Source organism: Castor canadensis, chromosome 12, assembly GCF_047511655.1.
Source record: "Castor canadensis chromosome 12, mCasCan1.hap1v2, whole genome shotgun sequence".
Taxonomy (NCBI): Eukaryota; Metazoa; Chordata; class Mammalia; order Rodentia; family Castoridae; genus Castor; species Castor canadensis.
The window spans coordinates 17432671-17445117 of record NC_133397.1 but is presented as its reverse complement, the minus strand read 5'-3'; the positions used below and the strand labels follow the sequence as shown (position 1 = coordinate 17445117).

General features: G+C 35.9%; 1 protein-coding gene across 9 annotated transcripts in view; it reads left to right on the top strand.

Annotated features, from left to right (window-relative positions):
- Positions 1–12447, top strand: part of Ldah (lipid droplet associated hydrolase) — a 97915-nt gene that overhangs the window by 17810 nt on the left and 67658 nt on the right. For all 9 annotated transcript variants that reach the window (XM_020156626.2, XM_020156625.2, XM_074049249.1 and 6 more), the window contains one exon: positions 4919–5088. In XM_020156626.2, the coding sequence (XP_020012215.1) occupies positions 4919–5088 (170 nt within the window). The remainder of the gene's footprint in view (positions 1–4918; positions 5089–12447) is intronic.

Sequence of the window (12447 nt, the reverse complement as noted above, 5' to 3'; positions counted from 1 at the left end):
ATTAAAAGAATATTTCTGTACTTGGAATGTAGCTCAGTGGTAAATCTCTTGCAAAACAGGTTAATTTAACATGCTATACTTCCAAAAGCTACCAGCTGTCCTGGCCTGTTATTTGAACTCTGGAAAAAGAAGAGATAGTACAAAGACAGAGGGAGCTAGGAAGTAATGGAATGCTACAAGGTCCCCAGTGAAGGTGAATTCCTTTTTTTGACATGCTCAAACTTACTAGTGGTGAATAGCTAACTTGTCTCATTCCTGCATTCTTACTGGGCAAGAAAGGCTATCCATTGTAGAGAACATTACTTAATTAGAGCAACGTCAGCTATCATAGTAGCTATCTGAAGTCATGCTAAAGAAAGAAGTAAAGGAGCAGAATGTGAATAGTAATTTTGAAAGCCAAAAACAGGCTCAGGGGATCACATTTGTTCAGAGGTTCTCAAATTTTAGCATGCATCAGAATCACTCAGAGGATTTATTGAAACATGAATGGCCACCCTCTGAATGGTTGACTCGTAGTGCTAAGGTGGGAGCTGAACATTCTTTTTCTAACAAGTTCCCAGGCTTGGACCACATTTTTCACAATGGCCCTAGGTCTTCCCCACTGACTACTAGTGACCAAAACCAGTAGAAAGTATCTGTTGTGTGTCTGAATTTCTAAGAAATGTCTTTAATTCCTGTTTTTAAATTGACATTTTATTATTTATAACTTTACTTTAGGTATGCTTATTGCTGTTTAGCTGTTTCTGTGCACAGTATTGAGTTAATAACTTACTAATTAGAGCCTGGGTTCTTTGCTACCTAATGAGAACAGTGCCATCTAGAGGTATTATCCCTGAGGGCCACCACAGGGCCAAAGAAATCTGTGGTTTTCAGAAAGGGTAAAAGGGCAACTTATCACCAGGCTTTATTGACAGCAAACTAGATTATTATGTGTGGTGCTGCAGTAGAATGAAAAGAAGTAGAAATGCCCATCTCCACCTTTTTAGGATAGTGATTTCCATCTGTGTTCTGAGTAGCCCAAAAGTTCTGTGAAGAACAAATAGTGTCCTGGTCCATTTCAATTCAAGCTCCCAATTCAAGAAAAACTGTTTTGCTTTCTTCAGTTTTACATGCTAGAGGTTATGTTTACAAGTATATCCTATAGTTGATTGTTTTGCATAGGCAAGACAGATACATTATTCACCATCTGAGATTATCTTACTAATGTGCAAAATATAGTGTAAAGAGTCCATAATTATTGCAAGAAAGCTGTAACAACACATGAAGTATTGAGCTGTGCTCTCCTTCATATTAGAACATGGTAAAATCATGAACAGTTGGAAATAATATTCTAGTTGCACCGCATTATCACAACCATAAATTGAAAAAGAAATTGAGAGAACAGATGTTCGCCAGTGTCAGAAAGGAATGATGCAAGAAAAAAAACGTGAAAAGAACATTTGAGGAATTAGAAGTATAAATTGTTCTCTGGCTTTTACTTATGTAAAGTCATTGTACTTGATGTCAGATTCTTTATCAACTGTTCAGGTCATTTGTTCAAAAAGTATAAAATGGAAGCTAGATCATACTGGTTTAGTTTTAGTAGTTTACTTTAAAAATTTACATGATAGTACAATTTATGATGATTTGGGGAGCTACTCCCACTGCAGTCCTTCAAATAGAAAGAAAGAGAGAAAAGCCAGTAGAGCTTTCTCTCTTGACAGGACTGAGACTAACAGACAGACATGGGAGAATGATAGAATGATTAGATGAGCCCAAGGCTGGTCAGACAAGCAGTCAAATCTTGAGGCTCACAGTCATCAGAAATGAAAACAAATTTCTAGGTAGGAAGAATCAGAAAACCAAAGCACAGAGCTAGGGAATTGAGCTCATTATTAGAGCCCCAGGGAAGACTAGGAAACTGTTCAGATTTAGATTTTTGGATGAGGGATGCTCAGCCAATAAAGTCTATGTAAATATCAAAAAATCTGGAGGAAAAAAATATCTGAAACCTGGGGCAGTTCGTGTCCAAAGCATTTTGGACAAGTAATACTCAACCTACATATTACTTTCCTTTTGCTAGGTTCTTAAAGTGGGAGTTTACACTGTTGATTGGAAGTTTTTCTCTGCAACTTATGTATTTAGTACTATAAATTCCCTTCCTGCACTACTCAGCTGTGTCCCACAGATATTGATATGTATATTCTTAATTTCACTCTTTTTAATGTTTTTTTTATTTCTCTTGGAATCTTGTCTTTGACCCATGAATTATTTAAAATAATATTATTTTATTTCTGAATTTTTAGAAATTTCTCTGATTTCTGTTGTTACTTTCATTATTGCTAGAGAAACATACACTTATAGCTTCAGGTCTTTTAAATTTGTTGGGCTTAGTTAGTCCAGGATATGACCTGTCTTGTTGTATGTTCTGTGGATACTTAAGCAGTCCAATATCTTTTTTTCTAATATCTTTTAAATGAATTCCTTTTCTGTCTAAATCATCCATTCAGTGCTTGTGTATTACATCTAAAAACCAATTCTCCTTTCCAACAGCATTTAGTAGTCTTTATTGGCTAGGGAACGTCAGCATGGCAGTCCCTGTCCTATTCCAGAGCAGACAATGCTATCCCTCTCTTGGTAGGATGGTCCATGTCCTACTTGATTAGTGACAGCCTTCCTTTCTAACCTTTTTGCTCCATGTCTCCCTATAACCACAAATAACTTCAGAACTCATGGCTATTTCCAAAATAGCATCTCACACATTTGTGCCTTTTTCTTTTGTCCTTTGCTAAGTCTATAACATTATGTTCTTGGTATTTCCCATATTTCTCCTATTGATATCCTTAGTAGATCTTTTGAATTAGTCAAGTAGAAAACATAATTTGATGCCCTTGATTTCACCATCTGTTTGGTGAATATTTTAAAATATTTTATAAAGCATGTGGTTGGGGTTTATAGTTTCCTTTTAATTTGTTTTTCAGTCAGATAGCATTTTTTAGATAGAATGCCTGTTTACTTCAGTCTGTCATATACTTTCAGAGCTAGCAGAGCTGTGCCAGTGTTTAAATACAGAGCTTACAGAATGTTTAAGGAGCTGGGAACAGGTGAATTTAAACTATGAGACTGTACTTTTACATTAGCTTAGCAAACTCCGGGGACAGTTGTATAAAGAAGGCCTTTGGATCAGTAAGTTAAATAAGCATAAAGTGGGAACCACAGTTATCATCTACCTGCTTCACTGGTCTTTATTTAGCACAACCCCAGGAAGTCCTCTGGGACTTCTGTATCCCACTTGAGTAATAAAGTAATGAATAATGATTTTCCCTAAAAAATAGATGCAAGGTATTTAGGAATGGCATATCAAAGCATTCTCGCTTTAAAAAATATATTTTAAGAAGATTTTTTTAAATATACAAAAGTTTAATAGTTTATACACCTATATAATAATCCAAGTTCTGTTACTCATACTTGACCTAACACTACCATAATTTAATATTTTATTAATAAAATAAGTGAAATAAAATAATACATAAAAAGTTATTTTTATATCCTATCTCCAGTTCTAGTATTATGAATTTAGAGGAAATGCTTCATGGCTCTTTTTATATATGATACTGTTTTGTGTGTTTTTAAAATGATACATTCATCTTGCACAAAGCATTCTTGCAAACATGAAGTTTTGTTCTCAGCCTTTTTATTTCTGTATGTAAATTAAAATTATTATTAAGATACAGCTTTGCAGTAATGGGAGGGGCAGGGTGGAAGAATTTAGTAGTTACCATCTGTAGACTCAATCCTAGCAAAATGCTCATATATTAATCTCTAATCTTATCAGTTCTGTGGTCATAAAGGACTTATAAATACTGTTTGTGTGAAAATATATTGTTAAATTTGTACATTTATATTCAATCTGTATATATGTATAGTTAAATACATATAGTAAATTTCAGCTGTTGTGCTTATATTCAAATATGTAGCTAAATTTATACATTCGTAGTCTTGCACATGTAGAGAATATTTTATAGTAACTTATCTTGGGTAACTTGGAGAAAGGTACAATGCTTTTTTATGAATACAAAAGAATATTGCCTTTCTATCATGGTTCAATGAAACCCTGTTCTTTGCCCAAGCAAATGCTTGAGATGCTTACTTCAGGGTTTTATGATTTTTTTTTTAATTTCCTCTGTGATCTCCTTGAAGGCAAGGATAATTTTTAATTACATCTTGAAGAATCTAGAAAAGAGTTGTGACAGAAAGAAAGGATATTTCAGATTAAGGCTATACTATGTAATTTACAACAGTTCTACTTAAATCTTTAAGTCTCAGATCTTTAAACAAACAATCAAACAAGCAGACTGTTTAAAATATGAACCAATGTCCTCTTTCTTAGTTGTCTATTAGTAACATGAATAACCTTAAACTAGTGGTTCTCAATTCATGGTCCTGAGACTAGCATATCAACATCTCCTGAAACTTGGAGATGAAAATTTTGGGGCTCCAATCCATACCTACTGAGTCAGAAACTGGCGGTGGCACCTTGCAAGCTCCTTTATCAAGCCTTCCACAGGGTTCTGTTGCATGCTCAAGTTTGAGAACACTGGCCTGAGCTAATAGTAGCTCATGGAATAGTTGAAAGTTCATGGACTTAGAGAACAAAGAGACCTGTATTTGAATCTTGCCTCTCCCACTTTATAGGTCTGTGACTGTCAATCTGATACATGTCTGAGTGCTAAGAATTTTACCTATAAAAAGAAAATGATAATACTTCCTTTCTAAGGTTGTTATGAGATTAGTTGATATAATGAGTGCCTAATACTACAACAGGTACACTGTCAGCTTTTAATACATGGTTACTACTGTCAGTTTTTTTACATATTTTTCCAATTTAATGATTATCTTTTCTTATTGAATGAAAGCATGCTCATATTTTTGCTTTTAGACCCAAATGCTCAAGAAATTAAGGACATCTATGGACTACATGGCCAAATAGAACACAAACTAGCTTTCCTGAGAACTCATGTACCAAAAGAAGTAAAGCTTTTACTCATTGGCCATTCTATAGGCAGCTACATTGCTCTTCAGATCTTGAAGTGTGCTCCTGAGCTTCCAGTAAGTATGTCTTATGAGGTGACCCTGGGTGCCTGACTGCACTCACACAAATCCTCCTCAGCACTCCTTTGCTCTTTTGTCTCTTTGTTAATGGATGAATAGAACAAAGAGAAGAATTTTTAGTAGCTGCCTTTATCTCCCTATTACTATGAACCTGTGTGAGTATATGTTTGTGAAATTTCCATAATGTTCCAAAAAATAATGATGAAAGAGATAGGAATTTTCTAAATGAATCCTTTTGAATCTTGGGTTATCTGAGGTTCTAATGTTACATTTAACTTGCTATCTTTTATGAAGGATTATTTAAGAGCAGGTAGCAGCCATAAGATAGGTATCTGTCTTTATTAGGGGACTCTTTTGCAACTATTCATGCCTTCTTTCAGAAGCAAAAAAAAAGAATATCATCTTTGTTAATAATATGTAAACAACTACACCTATGAAATACTAAATCTTTATTTAGTCATAAACAATTATCCCTATGAAATACTAAGTCTTTATTTAGTCATAAGTCTGTTTTGTAGCTTGACAGCCTTTTTGAGATACAAACTTCTCCTTTCTTTTATGAATACTTCTGTTTGATTGCTGGAGATGGAACCCAGTGCCTTGTGCATGCTAGGCAAGCACTCTATCACTGATCTACATCCCCAGCCCCCCGACAAATACTTCTTGAATGCCACTGAGTAGCAAATATTAAGTGAGGCACTGGAGTCATAAAAACTGATTTAAAGTGCCCAGGAAAGGAAATGTACTATAAGAGACTTAAAACAAAAGCTTGTACTTTCACTAACATGTACCATTGAAGAGACCCATTAAATAGATGTGATTCAGAAGATAATTTGTTTCTTCATTCAAGCATATTAAATATTGCTATGTATCAAAACACTGTGCTATGTTTTGAGGACATCCCAGTGAATAAGATAGTCTTTGAGGTAAGAGCCTGGATAATCATGGAGGAGACAGACTAACGAATGGTTGTGCTACCTGCTACTGGTATAAGCACCAGCGTGTGGGAGTGTGAAGGAGTGTCATTTAGCCTGGAGGCAATGGAAAGGGGATCCTGTCATACTTCCTGTCCTAGGATTTTGAATTTTTTTCATTCTGTGTGATAAAATAACTCCACTAGGGTCTTTGTGCTCACTAAGAATTTGCTCTTTCTCCAGACAGCTTGACATACTCAGTTACTCATAATAACCCTTGGAAAAAGTAAGTTTCCCTGGATGTGGTTTTTAAAACCAAATGGAAGGTTTTAATTTTCTCTTAGTTTGGATGTAAAAAAATGTATTTTTCATTCCTTACTATGAGTTCAGTAAATTCAAGGTGGCACTCTATTCTTTGTGTTGTTGTTTCCATTATTTTGAGCTTTTCCCTGAAACAAGACATTTTAATCAGAAAATAGGATTTATTATTGCTTTTAGCCTTTTCTATGGCTTATAATTTCTTTTGTGTCTTTAAAATCTCTGGTAGAACTGTATTTTGTGTTTAGCATCTTTACAGTGTTCAGTCTTGCTAGTTAGTGGCTCTACTTGCACAATTGCTTTGAGTACTAGGTTTAGCCAGTCACCTGAATTGAAACATTTGCTGTCAATCTTTACCTGTGTGACCTTGAACAAGTTATTGAGCCTCTACCTCAATTTCCTCTTCTGCAAATTGGGCATAATTACATGTTCTTTAAAGTATTAAGAATGGTACCTGGAACTTCCAAATAAGTATTACCTATTATTATTATTATTATTATTATTATTATTATTATGGAAATTACACTAGAATCATTGGCTCAGTTATTAGGTTGACTACTGCATTGGTTATCTACTGTTATGTATCTAATTACCCTAACACTTAACAGTGTAAAATGATACACATTTAGTTTCTCAGTTTCTGATTAGAAATCTGGCCATGGCTCTACTGCAGGGCATTTCACAAGATAGTAATCAAGGTATCTTACAGGATTGCCACCTTATCTGAAGACTTGAATTAAGGCAGATCTGCTTCCGAAGTCCTTAGTTGGCTTGTTAGTGAGCCTGGCAGAATTACCAGAGAGAATCTGCTGGCAAGATGGAAGTCATAAGCTGTAATCTAATTACAGAAGTGATATCACATCACTTCTACTGTATTGTTTTTGTTAGAATCACATCACTAAATCCAATCCACACTCAAGGGAAGGGAATTATACAAAGGCATGAATTCTAAGAGGTAAGGGGCACTGGGAGCCATGTCAAAGCTGCCTACCCCACAACTGTAAAGCTTGGATTTCAGTTAATATATGTAATCAAGCATGTGGATATAGGAGTACATATAAATTAAAATACTGAAAATTTATTTCCTGGTGATGGCAGTGACTTGGTCTTGTTAAATAAAATGAAGTAAACTGATATGAAATGTAATTTTTGAATATTAGTTATTCTGGGTATTTTCAAAATTTTACAAAAACAAAGTTACTTGCGTAATGCTAATGAAATTAGCATTACTATTCCATAAACATAAGGAAAAATCTTCATTTCTGAGATCCTCATAGTTGTTGACTTAATCACAGATATGTCCTTTTGCTTTTTATTTATTTGTTCTAAATACATTCTGTATGCAATGTATGATTTCTCTTGTGTGTACCAAAAAACAATTGTTCAACATGTTTGTTTTGCGTTGTATCTTTATGGCAGTACTAGGGTTTGAACTCAGGGCCTCACACTGAGTAGGCAGGCACTTTACCACTTGAGCCACACTGCCAGCCCTGACATGTTTGTTTTGAACCCTTTTCTCTCTTGGGGATTGCATTCACAATGTCTGTTGGGAAATAAGTGTGATGCAACTTAAAGTTAATGTACCTTTTTATAACTTCTTCTGCTTCATAACTTTCTAATTATTACTCTTCTTTTAAGTGTCTTGCCCTTGCAAGAATAGTATTGAAAGGGGCTAGGGGTCTAGCTCAGTGTTATAGCACGTTCTTAGCATGTGTGAAGCTCTAGGTTCAACCCCCAGTACAAAAAAAAAAAAAAAGAAAAGAAAAAAGAATAATAGTGAAAAGGGGCAGCTGGGGAGGGGGGGAGATGAAACACTAACTTAATCTAATCTGTTTGTGAGATATAACTCATATTGTGATTATAGGGTTTTCAGAGAGACTTCTGAAACTGTATATTCTTAAAGACGGGTATATATTAGAAAATAACGTATGTGATAAATTTTCCATAAAAGGCACCTTTTGGTGGTGGGGGGTGGGGAACAGCTGTATGATTTTTTTTTCATTACTCAAAAGTTTTATCTGGTTTCAATTAACTACACTTTTGAAATTCTTCCTTAGTACTCCCTACCACCACCACCATTAAACACCTGGTCCAGTTAATATTGGTGGTGTGATCCCTGCTAAAGTGTTGAAATTTCAGTGTCTCTGGGCTACTCTAAAACAACAGTGCCTGCTTGCTTGAAGTTAGCATGACACGCTCCATTTGAGATACATTTGACAATCAAGCAAGGTTGTGTAAGCCAGAGTGTTGCAATCCCTAATCATTTTGCCAAAAATAAGCTAGCTGTTATGTTTTATAACATATGAAGTGTGATAATAAGAAACTTGTGTTTCCATCTCTTCTGCTATTTTTACTGGAATTTTTGACTCCCATAAGATTTTGAGACACAATTATAATTTGGTAGCTGGTTTGTTTGGTTTTATTTTGGTTTAGTTCTTCGCAATATTTTTGTGACTAGTTATAGTCAACTTTTCTTAAATCCTTTGAAGAGACTTTTTGCCTATGTTAAATGCATTGTCTGGCCTAATTTAATATACTGAAAAATAATTTCCTCTTTTAAAACTGATATTTATGATTTTTTATTCTTTTTCAAGCAAATTAAAACTAGAAATTCATCACATATTTTGACAGTAGTATTCAGATAGGGAATTTTAAAAGAAAATAGTTAACTGGAGGACTATTAAGCAGTAACTGTCATGACTCATAATAATAAACAGAATTGCTTTTAGACTCATAGGATCTGAGGTAGGCTTTAGCAACAATTTAGCCCCATCTTTCATTTTACAGATAAGAAGCAAGAGAAAGGTAGCTTGTGAGGATTCAGCCTTGGCTCTGTCTGAATCGTGGGATGAGGTACATGTCTATTAGTTATGGGGATAAAGAGTGTAAGAGGGTATCTGATGGCCGCTCAATCTTTGGATGATAACAGGCTCAGATATTACAGTATGCCCCTGCAGTATACATGACTAGATTTATGTGACTCTTGTTGCAGCTCAAGAAGTAAGAGGCCTGCAAATGCTCTAACAATTTGGAGGGAGGGGAAACAGATGACATGAAACAAGAACGAAAGTCTTATCCTCACCATCTAGGATCTGCTTTCTCTCATCAATCCTCTGTATATAAAAATGGGCCGTCAGATTTTGCCAGTAAATCATTTCCATGAAGTATAGGATGAGAAGTTACCTGGGCTCTATACTGAGTTATGGTTGAACTTCATGTAATTTAACTTCTATTTTTCTCTAAGAGTTTATATAGCATTTAATGATGATATTCCCTCCTTTCCACACACTTAAGATTTTATATTATTTGGCCTTCCTTGGGGAAAGTGCACAGTAATATAAAGTTTTCTTTGTCCATCTGGTTGGCAAAACTATCTTCTCTCTAAGTGAAACTTCTACATTGCTTAAACTCCTTTAAGTGTAAAACTCTTTTGTCCAATTGAATAAGTCTGTCTAAAATACAGACTTATCCTCGACAATGCATTTTGACTGCTGAGGAATTTTTTCTTACTGACTCAAGGACGGTGATAACACTGTAATTTCTTTTTTTTTTTTTTCTGTGAATTGAGATAGTTTTATTTCTTATTTTATTTTTTTTTTCATTTTTCTTTTATTATTCATATGTGCATACAAGGCTTGGTTTATTTCTTCCCCCTGCCCCCACCCCCTCCCTTACCACCCACTCCACCCCCTCCCGCTCCCCCCCTCAATACCCAGCAGAAACTATTTTGCCCTTATCTCTAATTTTGTTGTAGAGAGAGTATAAGCAATAATAGGAAGGAACAAGGGGTTTTGCTGGTTGAGATAAGGATAGCTATACAGGGCATTGACTCACATTGATTTCCTGTGTGTGGGTGTTACCTTCTAGGTTAATTCTTTTTGATCTAACCTTTTCTCTAGTTCCTGGTCCCCTTTTCCTATTGGCCTCAGTTGCTTTAAGGTATCTGCTTTAGTTTCTCTGCATTAAGGGCAACAAATGCTAGCTAGTTTTTTAGGTGTCTTACCTATCCTCACCCCTCCCTTGTGTGCTCTCGCTTTTATCATGTGCTCATAGTCCAATCCCCTTGTTGTGTTTGCCCTTGATCTAATGTCCACATATGAGGGAGAACATACGATTTTTGGTCTTTTGGGCCAGGCTAACCTCACTCAGAATGATGTTCTCCAATTCCATCCATTTACCAGCGAATGATAACATTTCGTTCTTCTTCATGGCTGCATAAAATTCCATTGTGTATAGATACCACATTTTCTTAATCCATTCGTCAGTGCTGGGGCATCTTGGCTGTTTCCATAACTTGGCTATTGTGAATAGTGCCGCAATAAACATGGATGTGCAGGTGCCTCTGGAGTAACAGTCTTTTGGGTATATCCCCAAGAGTGGTATTGCTGGATCAAATGGTAGATCGATGTCCAGCTTTTTAAGTAGCCTCCAAATTTTTTTCCAGAGTGGTTGTGCTAGTCTACATTCCCACCAACAGTGTAAGAGGGTTCCTTTTTCCCCGCATCCTCGCCAACACCTGTTGTTGGTGGTGTTGCTGATGATGGCTATTCTAACAGGGGTGAGGTGGAATCTTAGTGTGGTTTTAATTTGCATTTCCTTTATTGCTAGAGATGGTGAGCATTTTTTCATGTGTTTTCTGGCCATTTGAATTTCTTCTTTTGAGAAAGTTCTGTTTAGTTCACCTGCCCATTTCTTTATTGGTTCATTAGTTTTGGGAGAATTTAGTTTTTTAAGTTCCCTGTATATTCTGGTTATCAGTCCTTTGTCTGATGTATAGTTGGCAAATATTTTCTCCCACTCTGTGGGTGTTCTCTTCAGTTTAGAGACCATTTCTTTTGATGAACAGAAGCTTTTTAGTTTTATGAGGTCCCATTTATCTATGCTATCTCTTAGTTGCTGTGCTGCTGGGGTTTCATTGAGAAAGTTCTTACCTATTGTAATTTCAATAGTCTTAAGCTGACACAAAATGTATCAAGGAATTTTTGCCTGTGTCCTGAAATGTCTTAAGGGATCATGCTTTTTCTGGCTTTAAAAAATATTTCTCATGTCTATTTCACATTTTTCTATCTTCTTTCTTAGCACTAGGTACCACTTCTCTTCCCTACTTATAGTTTGTTGCTACTACTTTGCTATGGGTAGAGCCAACAGATAACCATATTATAATTTGTCACAGTAAGGATGAACAGGTAGCTGAGCACCATGGCTCATGCCTATAATCCCAGCTACTCAGTAGGCAAAGACTGGGAGAATCATGGTTTGTGATCATTCCAGGCAAAAAGTTAGGGAGATCCCCATCTCAACAGAAAAGCAGGGCATGATGGTGCATATCTGTCACCCAGCTAATCTAATTGGACGACTCAAGTAAAAGGATTGAAGTCCAGGCTGGCCCCAGACCAAAAATGTGAGACCCTTCTGAAAGAGAAACTAAAGCGAAAAGGGCTGGAGTGGTAGAAAACTGTCTACCAAGCATGAGGCCCAGAGTTCAAACCCAGTACTGCCAAAAAAATGAAAAAGAATGACCAGGTACTAAATAAAGATACAGGAATAAAATTGAAGTTGGGTGTGGTGGTGAATGCCTGTAATTCCAGCTACTCAGGAGGCAGAGATAGGATCATTGTTCAAAGACAGCCCAGGCAAATGTTAGCAAGACCCCATCTCAACAAACAAGCTAGCATGGTGTGTACAACTGTAATCTCAGCTATTCGGGAGGCAGAGAGAGGAAGATTGTGGTTAGTGGCCAGCCAGGTCAAAAGCAGGAGATCCTATCAAAAATAAACTGTAGTGAAAAGAGTTGGGGGCATGGCTTAAGTGGTAGAACACTTGCCCAGCCCAGTACCACACAAATAAAAAAAGAGTTAAATTCACAAAATTAAGCGTATAGGTGTCATTATCACTCAGACCCTTTTTTCTTTTGTTTCTTTTGGTATCTCCAAAAAGGGTGGTTTTGAATGTTTTAGATATTCAGATTTTTAGAGACTCAAAACACACTACAACTGCAACTGAGAAGCTTAAAATACTTTACAAAGAGTTAGAATAGCATGTTAGATTATGTTTGTGTTGATTCAGGAGTACATCTTGTCCGTATTAAGGAAAAAATAAATATTCTTCTGCTAACTGTGATGTT